The 10,717-nt window shown below is 34.0% G+C and overlaps 1 protein-coding gene across 1 annotated transcript; it reads left to right on the top strand.

The window, feature by feature from the left end:
* Positions 1-240: 240 nt before the first annotated feature.
* Positions 241-1,909, top strand: MS3_00007115 (uncharacterized protein; the record flags this gene model as incomplete). Its single annotated transcript, XM_012942832.3, has 1 exon — positions 241-1,909. Exon 1 carries the CDS (start codon positions 320-322, stop codon positions 1,907-1,909), a length of 1,590 nt encoding a protein of 529 aa, XP_012798286.3. The 5' UTR covers positions 241-319.
* Positions 1,910-10,717: the final 8,808 nt, after the last annotated feature.

The raw sequence follows: 10,717 nt of genomic DNA, 5'->3' as shown, positions 1-10,717 counted from the left end.
CTATATATATATATATGTACATAGTAACAACTAACCTATGTCTAGGCTTTTCTATCACCCTATCAATAAGAATCATCATCATCATCAACATCAGCATCATCATCAAAAAGAAAAAGAAAAAAAAAGAAAGAAACATTCATCTATTGGATGGTAACATTTTATCCAGTGAAAATTCTAGAAATTATCAAGGTCATTGAATTTGATTTTATTAAGTTCAAATAGGCATATCATTTATTTACCATAGAAATAAAAATGTTTAACATCATTTATAAATTACTATGGAAACTATCATTATTACTTACAAGATGTTTGATTCCATATGAATTTCATGAAAATTCATTTTATTACTTATATTCAATTCGTAATGTTATGTACATTAATAAGTAGTATAGAAATAAATGTAAAAGAATTAAGCAATCTTGATGATGTAATAAATAATCATGATAATAATGATCCTGATCCTGATCATGATGATGATCCCGATCATGATCATGATGTAATGAATAATGGTATCAATGATATAATAAAAGTATTAGAAACTGTAAATAATCTATCTATTCAAGAATATACATCTATGAATGATCATGTTTCTAATAAAGAAAATACTATGGAATTGATACGTTATCCACGTTCAATTTCATTAAATTCAACGACAGATTTCAATACTGAATATCAAAATATACCATGTTATTTTCAATGTATTTTAAGATCAAATAAAAATAATCAAGAAATTAGAAAAATTTCTAAAACAATATTCCATGTATCTCATCAAAAAATTGCTATATTAGATTGTTTGAATTCTTCTGTGACAACGACGGTGACGACGACGACGACGACGACAACAGCAACAATGAATTCGACATCGACTTCATCGATCATAAATAATCCATGGAATCAATCAATTATGAGTCAATGTGTTACACATTTTACTAAACGTTTATTACATATCATTATTGGTACATTATCAAATCATTTCAATATGGAATGGTTTATTATTACTTCTAATCAATTCAGTAGTAGTATATATCATTCTATACAAAATTATATTCAACCAACTACTGATTTATATTTAACATTAACTATACCAATTTATCGTTTAGATAGAGATGATTTCAATCTATTCTCTACATGGTTAAGATATATATCCATTGATGGTAAACAATTACGTTATATAGATGTAATGCTTATAGCTAATTTATCATTGGATTATTTTATATTACAAGATTGTATAAGAAATGATGAGATTATTATCAATCCCTTAGTAACAACATTACCAGATTCACGTATAGAATTATATAATGATTATTATACAAATTGTTTAATCTATTGGATATATACATGTCCGAATTATTCACAATTTATTATTATAGCTGATAGAAAAACCCATAAACATTATTGTAAAACAATGGTAAATCCTATGGAATCATCTACAATGAAATTATCTACGAAACAATTAATGATTAAGAAGTTACGAGCAAAACGATCATTAAAAAAATATGATCCATCTAAATTATCAATGATTCCTGGTTCTTATGAAAGAACAACAACATCACCACCACCACCACCAACAACAACAACAACAGCGACAACAATCTCATCGTTGACAAAATCTTCAACTGAAACTTGGCATAGTAACCAATCTAAGATGATCGATCATTCAAATATTTCCACCATAATGAACCATCAGACATTATTATCTACCGTGAAAGATTGTATTTTATTAGAAGATTATATAAAACAATATATAAATGATAAATGTGAACAAAAAATCACATGGTTACTAAATATGTTAACTATACTACTTATCATCTTATTAATCATGATTATTATTATATTTGGTTTATTATTAATATTTAGTTATTTTATAAAACAATATTTATTATTACAACATGAAACTAAGATAAGATGAATTAGAGGAGTATGGTTACTAAGTTTATTTGAGTGATTAAATAAAAGACAAAGGGGTGTACAGTTTCTATGCAACATTTAAATCAAACATTTTCTATCATGGGATAAATGATTGTAATCATATTATGTTTCATCTATGGATATAAGAGTATTTTAATCGATCTAGTTTTTTTTTTGTTTTTTTTCTTTTGTTTATTGATTAAATATAATCATATATTTGACTACTCATAAGTAGTATTTGTATTGTTAATCGATTTATGAAAGAATTTTTTTAATATCAGAAGGGTTTTATGGATAGTATAGTGATTTCAATGGTTGAGATCATGAGTTAATTGAAATTCGATTTCGTGGATTGGTTGAGGTTATGCATGAAAACCATCGGATAACAGCTGGCTTAGTGGTCTAGTGGTTAATCGGTCGAGCGCATGACTGATATGTCCTAGGTTCGAATCGCGTGGGGGGCGGGATCGTAGATGAGCACTGCTGAGGAGTCCCATATTAGGTTTTTCATGATGGTCTAGCTTCCACTGACTCATGATCTCAACCATTGAAATATTCTAATGGTTGAATTGGAAAAACTAGAAACATTGGACGACCATGAAGTTCAACAGCATCTGTTGTAAATGAAGTTATTCACTGAAGACAATGACGGACAGTGGTGCAGTAGCGTAAATTGGTTGAAGTTAGACATAAACACCATTTTTTTGGGTGACTGGCTAAGTTAGATCGAGGTTGAGCGTTCACCCACGAGAACAAGGTTCCTAGGTTTGAGTTCCGCGTACGAGATCGTAGGTGCGTACTGTTTAGAAGTCTTATACTAAGACAAAACGGTCGTCCACTACTATACTACTTATAATTTTATTAGTAGTGATTACAATTCTCTTAGGTATTTAGTTATTTTATAAGACAATATTTATTATTACAAACAAACAGAAGAAAAGGTGTACAGTTTCTATGCATCTAAATGAATATCAATGAAACTTTGAATTATGAATGACTGTTGAGTGACGATAAACTGATCTTCAGTGTCCAACTAATAACTAGGACTAAAGGCTTATAAATAACTATGAGATTAAGGTTAAGAATTAGATTTAGGGTTTTTCATCGCGAAGTGACATCAGCTAAAATGCCCAAACACTATTTACTCGAAATTCAAGATCTGTGATCGTAAACCTGATTGGTTCATCCATAAATTATAGTCTCACTTGAACATTTTCTATAATCGGATAGATGAATGTAATCATATTATGTTTCATCTATGGATATAAGAGTGTTTTAATCGATCTAGTTTTTTCACTGATTGAAATAATGAGTCAGTTGAAGCTAGACCACCATGGAAATCCTGGAAGCTCTAAATGACCGTCTCGTCTTAGTATGGGACTCCCCAGCAGTGTGCATCCACGATTGGTTGAAGTTAGACATTAACATTGTTGGATAATGGCCAGCCCAGAGGCCTAGTCGGTTAAGCACTTGGCGCGAGACTGATAGGTCCTGTGTTCGATCCAGTTTTGTTTATTTTTTTGTTTGTTGATTAAATATAATCATATATTTGACTACTCATAAGTAATATTTGTATTGATGATCAATTTATTAAAGAATATTTTAATGATTGAATTGATGAGTTGATTAAAGCTAGAGTATCATGGAAAAACCGGAAGTACTGGACGACTGTGAAGTTCAAACGTATCTGTTGTAAATGAAGTTAGTCACTGCGGACAACGGTGGACGGCGGAGCAATGTCGTGGGGTGGTTGAGGTTAGATATTAACACCGTTGAATGTTGGTTTATTGGTTTAGAGGTTCAGTGATCGACAATGAGCCCGAAAGTCCCAGATTCGAGTTTTATATGCGAGATTGTGAATAAGCACTGATGAAGAATCACATACTAGGACAAAAAGGTTGTCCAGTACTTCCAGATTCTTCATGATAATCTAGCTTTAATTGACTTTTGAATTCAGTTATTAAAAATCACTACACTATCCACAAAACCCTATCCTCATTACTAAAGAATGTTTGTACAGTCTGACAAACGGAAGGAACTGCTTATTCTGGTTACACTTTGAATTTATTGCATTCTCCAAGACCCTCATTAAATACTATTTTTTGTCGTTTTAATAATACTTCTAGTGAGCTTTTCTCCTCAACTTTAAACGTACTGACGTTGTTACAGATCGGGTTTATGGAGCTATCTGTTAACTTCAACCTATCTATCAAATCAAGCCCCAATAAGTCAAGTGATGGACTGTCTGTCAGAAATATTACACCCTTCTCCGTAAACTTTTTGACTGTCATTTCACAATGAATTTCACCAGTAATATTTAGAATTCCCCCGGATGCACTATGTGCTGATTGATGAGTTGAGCATATTTGTGGGCTCCCAATTTTCTCTCACGTTCTTCTGCTTAACATTGTTATCTCGGAAGCTATGCCTAACCGTATGTGGGCATCATACCCATTAGTCTTGAGAGAAACATACTTTCTATGGTTATGGGAGCGGATTTTCTTAAGAGCTACCATTACTGTAGCTGTGTCATGGCTTGATGGCGTTTTAGGGTTTTGCAATGATATTTTTTGTGCCCTTTTCTGGAACATATAGTACAACGATAATTTTTAAACGGACAAAACCTTTTGAAATGCCAACCGACACATAACCAGCATGAGAATGATGGTTTAACGCTGTCATTACGATAATTCTGCATGCTGGAACCTTGTAAGACTGCATTGACGTGAAGGAAGCGGTTATCGTTCTCTACCATCGAGGTGTCATGCGTCAAATTCACTAACCTTTGGAATTCGGTAGTTACTTCCTGCAGGGTCATGTTAGGACAATGTTCGAGCTTGCTTAGGATTCTTGTTCGGATGTCAGCATCCTCGGATGAATGCAGGTTACAGATAAATACTAGGCATTTAAACTGGTCTTCATTCATGGAAGACAAACGCAAACACACATAGTTAATTCATGTTCGAGTCGGTAATCAGAGTTATTCACTTATCAGCATAACATACATAGGAAATAATATATATATATATATATATATATATATATATATATATATCAGAATTACAGTTTCTTCATTTAACTGTACTGAAATTGTCTTTTCGATAGTCATTCATTACTTGTCAACATAGAAACCGAATCCAATCGTAACAAATAAACATTTAATAGAAAATTGAACAAACGTTCCTTTACAAAGTGAAACTAACTATAGTTTTGAAACAAACACCATGTAATCTTCAATGTGAATAAACAATACGTTAGTTGACAACTACCATTTGAATGACATTAACTTTATACATGTTTACAAATAGATTTAAGGTCCTATTGTTATTGTTTGAATGATGCATTTGATCAATGAACTTGACCTTTTTGATATCATGAATGGATCAACGTTAGACGACGATCGAAAACCTGGAAGCATTGGATGGATGCTGAGGATTCTCATACTAGGACAAAACATCTTTTGAATGCTTCCTAAGTTCCAGGTCATAATTACAATCACTGTGAAGGTCATGAATGCACACTACTCAGTGTGGCCATACTAGGATGTAATATCTGTTCAGTGCTTCCTACTTTACGATGGATCTCACTAAAATGGTTCTGTGATGTAATATGTAAAATTATAGTGTATAACTGATTGAATGACAAGTGATGGTCGTTTCAAAAACAGAATAATATGATCTAATTCCAGACTACCAGGAAACACTAGTCGAAATGTTGAATAGGAAACTCTCCACCGTGTCGACCGACTATTTAACCTATAGGTTTCTTGTTAAGCTCAATTAAAATGACATATAGAATTGTTTACTTATATATGCCTGTTATCCCTCATAAAGAAGCATAAACCGTCCATCCATCTAAATCTGTCTTAGACAGTTCTTTTCAGTTCTTTCTAGTTGCTATTCATCCTTTTCATGTCTGCTTTCAATTCCAGACGCAGTGTGTTCTTTGGATTTCCACTTCCGCGATTCCGTTCAGAATTTCAGGTTAACACTTGCTTCGTGATGCAGCTTAGTGATTTCCTCGATGTGTTTCCTATACACTTCCAACGTCATGGTTTGTTCTCTTCTACAGTAGGCTGTTTCTGATGGTATCAACGTACATCCATTGTCTTACGTAGACAATTGTTTAGAAATACTCGTACTATTTTGATGATTGTTGTGGTAGTCCTCCAATTTTCAGCTTCTTACAGTAGAACTGTGTTGAGGTTCATACTGACGATCCTGATTTTGATATTGGTTGAAAGCTGTTTTGAATCTCATATGTTCTTCAATTGTAGGAATGCCCCGTTGCTTCTCCAATCTGTGCTTTTACGTCTGCATCAGATCCTCCCTTTTTTTATCTGTAATGCTTTCCAGGAACGTGAAATTTTCCACCTGTTACAGAACTTTTACATCAAGTGTGATTGAGTCGATGCTCGTTGCGCTGCAGTCCAAGTTCTTGCTTTTTCTTTGTGTATTTTGAAGCCTATTACTTCAGATGCTGTTGCTTCACTGGTTGATTTGCATTCATTAGTGTTTATGGGATGGAACAGCTATGTCATTTGGAATTGCATGCAAGCTTTTCATTGTATTCCATGCTTCTTCTGATATGTTGAGGTCTTCACAATCCAGTCAACCACCTGAAGAGGAAAGGGAAGTTTAAGCGGCCCTGTCGGACAATGTTCCACACTTGGAATGTGTCTGTCAACTGTTCTCCATGCATCACTTTGCGATGTAGCCCGTTAAATGTATTCCATGTGGTGTTATCGATGTTTCCACATACACAAAATCATCCAGAAGATACAAGTGTTTATTAACAGTTGTGTACGCAAAATAGTTCGGATCCGTTGACCAGACACCATCAGCAACAACCTACTGTGGGAGGGAACAAACCAGATCCCAGCGGAGGAAGAAATCAGGAAGAAGTGCTGGAAGTGGATAGGACACACATTGAGGAAAGCACCCAACTGCGTCACAAGACAAGCGCTCACATGGAATCCTCAAGACGAAAGGAGGAGAGGAAGACCAAACAACACAATACGCCGAGAAATGGAGACAGACATGAAAAGAATAAGCGAAAATTGGAACCAGATAGGAACGCCCAATACATATTGGTTTGGATGAATGCTTGTCGTCAGCCTATGCTCCAATGGGAGTAACAGGAGTAAGTGAAGTGAATTGAATCCATTACACAAAGGTACTTTGTATCGCATAATAAACTAATGATAAATTTGGATTTGTGAATATGTGACTAAGAAAGCTGTCATTTGAGTAAATAAACCTTCATCAGTTTTATGCAAAAGACTGAACAATGTGCAAGAATTATCAATCAGCGCATAATAATAATAATAATAATAATATCAAGTTGATTTATTAATTTCATAACGAAATGATATAGAAGATCAATACTTTTTAACAGGTTGTATTCGTTGGTTGAAGTTAAACACCGTTGGATAACAGTCGTTTCAGTAGTTTGAAGGTCAAGCGTTCTAGCGCGAGTGTGATACGTCCTGGGTTCAAATCTCGCGAGGCGGGATCATGGATGCACACTGCTAAGGAATTCCATACTATAATGAAACGGCCGTCCAATGCTTTCTGGTTTTCCATGGTGGTCTAGCTTCAATTGACTCATGACCTCAACTATTGAAATTACTACAATCTTCACAAAACCCCTTCTGATACATACTACTTATGTTAGTAGCACATGTCACAATATCAAAACTTCACAAAATCATATTCATTGTTGAGTAAAAATATTATTTGCAGAGATGAACAGTGGCTATCAGCGGAATCCAGGATGCGCTTTTTTTTTCATATTTGGGACTCGTCAGCTGGATATATCCACATCTCAAAGTTGATGTACACTCTGCGACTCGAACCCAGTACTATTCACTTCAAACACCATCACGTTATCTACTTAGCTATTTTCATTTCACAATTACATTTATGCATATAAAAATTAATGTTGAATACCATTTTTTAATTCAAACTAATCTTGTCCAAATATTCAATCTAAATTTGGCGGTATAATTTGAATAGTTTATTTCTCATAAAGTATGATTGTAATTCACATTGATAGTTGAATAATTAAACGGGCTATTATCATTATTGAATCAACATATTCTTATTCTTATCAATCATAGTTATTTAATAATAACAAATATAAACAATGAATTAACAGTTTGCATTATATTTATCTCTATAAAGAATCAGTCAACAGATTATATATCAATTAAGGTTTGAGTGACATTTCATTCAATTATTTTTTTATAGTTAACGTTTTCATCGAGTTAGCGAGTTAGTTTTCTACGGGAAAAGGTCGTTAACTCTATGCCCAACCCTCCTCTTTTATCCGGACTAGGGACCGGCAGTAACTCTAGAGTAGCTCAGTATTTTCAATTCAAATGCCAAGACAGTTCTAATATATGAGGTAGAAACTTGGAAAACTACAAACGTTATCATCAGTAACAACCTATTGTGAGGGAGAACAAACCAGATTTCAGCGGTGGAAGAAATCAGAAAGAAGAGCTGAGAGTGAATAGGACACTCTTTGAGGAAAGTACCCAACTATGTCACAAGGCAAACCCTCACTTGGAATCCTCAAGGCCAAAGAAGGGGAGGAAAACCAAGGAACATATTACGCTGAGAAATTTAAACAGACATGAGAAAAACGAACAAAAATTGGATAGAACCAGATAGGAAGGCCTAGGACAGGTTGGTTTGGATGAATGCTGGTCGTCTCCTTATGGTTCATTGGGAGTAACAGGCTTAAGTAAGTAAGTAGAACATTTCATTAAATCGAACTATAATTGAACACAGTTTAACTGCTCATTATTAAACACTGAAGGGGAAAAAATGTTACGAGTCGTGTATAGTAGTGAACTCAGTTCAGAGATGGATAAACTGTTGTTCTTATCAAACGTATGCATCAATGAATATAAGAAATGGGTTGTATTATCCTACAGTTGATACTTTTTTGACTGAAGTTTGATCTGTCTTGATTGGCATATGTTTATCACATGTGAATTGCCTTGATACATTCATTGTAATATAAGTTAGAATAGAATAGATTGACTGTGGATGAAAATAGAATTTAAGGCTCTCTTTTCTTTCTATTTTGGACTAATCAGCTGGATATACCTGGATCACAGAGTTGATGTTTACTCCGGAACTCAAACCCAATACCGTTGACTCTAAACATCAACGCGTTATCTACTTAGCTACTGAGCTCAGATAGCCACTCATATAACGCGTACAACTTTTAGTTCCATTTTTTCATATAGGACAAAAAGCCGATCCTTGATTCAGCTACTAGGTAAATCCCTACTAATGAAGGTGTTACTTCAGTTATAAGCGTGAATACCTAATGATGACACGAGATAGGATCGTAGCTCTGTAAATCAAATTGATCAGTAGATACTAAAGAATGATTACTAGATTTCAAATAATTGTTTATTGAGAAATGAAAATTGATTGGTCTGATTAAGTAAGTCATCCAAATTTCTATCCAACGGGGATCGAACTAAAGTTAATCTTAATATGGTTTTAACTTGTGTGTTATTTATATATATAATCTATATGATATGTCCATTTGAAGAATCCAAAGATGTTAGCTGGTTTCATTTAACAAATTTACTTCTTGTGAACCACCTACTTCTATTAGCAGACCTTGATAACCTCTCGAAAATGTTTTCGAGAGCCAGAAGAGTTTTGAAAATTCTTCGATCAATTAGTGTTCTTAGGATGGAAGGGGGGAGGCTTTTCAGCGAATCCTAATAAAACGGCAGATTATATCATATCTTGATTGCATAATTTTCAACTCTGTTGTTAGTTCTTGAATACCTACAGAAGCTTCTGGAAATATCATGTTATGAACAAATCTATAACTTTATTTATTTTCTGTATGTAAACTTACTTTCAAAGTAAAGATAGATGGTGGCTAGCTGTGGAGTGTAGGAAGCGCGTTTTGTCCTATTTGGGACTTTTCAGCTCGATGTACCTGAATCTCAGAGTCGATGTTCATTTTGGCACTCGAACTTAGTACCATTCGCTTCAAACCCCATCGTATTATCTACTAAGCTACTGAGTCTCGATAGTCACTTGTTTGTCCAATAGAATGAAATTTATATTCAGTTGGTATCGTTTACTTGTATCTTCCCATTATCTTTACGACTGAAATTGATCAGTCTCTTACTGACATATGTGCACCCTGTGCAGATTGCCTCGATATTACCTTAAGTCAAAAGCATTATAAGCTTGGATGAATAGTGGCTAGCAGTGGAATCCAATTTGATGCGCGCTTCGTCATACTTAGGACTCGTCAGCTGAATGTACCTGCTTCACAGAGTTGATCGTCGCTCTGGGACTCGAACTTTTAATGTATAACACTATTCCATACATCCCGACTTTTGTTGCATGTTTTTTGTCTGGTACCAAATATAGAAGTTTTCCATGAACTAGGAAAATTCAATGACTAAGTGTTCATATAGGGAAAAGCAAGCACACCGATTTTATGGGAATAAAGATGAACAAGATAACAGACAAGGTAAAAGTAATGAAAAATAAATACGTTTCAATAATACAAAATTATTTAACCTAAAGTAGATATGAACAGTTAACAAAACTAATTTGATAAAATATCCCCCCCCTGCACACACACACACGCACATTAAAGGTTTCTTGTATTAGAATCTAAATTTTAGTAGATAGAAACCAACTAGAAGTCCAAGATAATCAATAGGCCGAAAATTCTTTAAAAGGTAACTAAATGAATGGGAAAAATTTAGCAATCTAGTAAGTAATCAGTTTATATAAGATAGTGGTTGGTGGTA

Source organism: Schistosoma haematobium, chromosome 2, assembly GCF_000699445.3.
Source record: "Schistosoma haematobium chromosome 2, whole genome shotgun sequence".
In the NCBI taxonomy this organism is placed as follows: Eukaryota; Metazoa; Platyhelminthes; class Trematoda; order Strigeidida; family Schistosomatidae; genus Schistosoma; species Schistosoma haematobium.
This window is presented reverse-complemented; position numbering and strand designations above follow the sequence as displayed.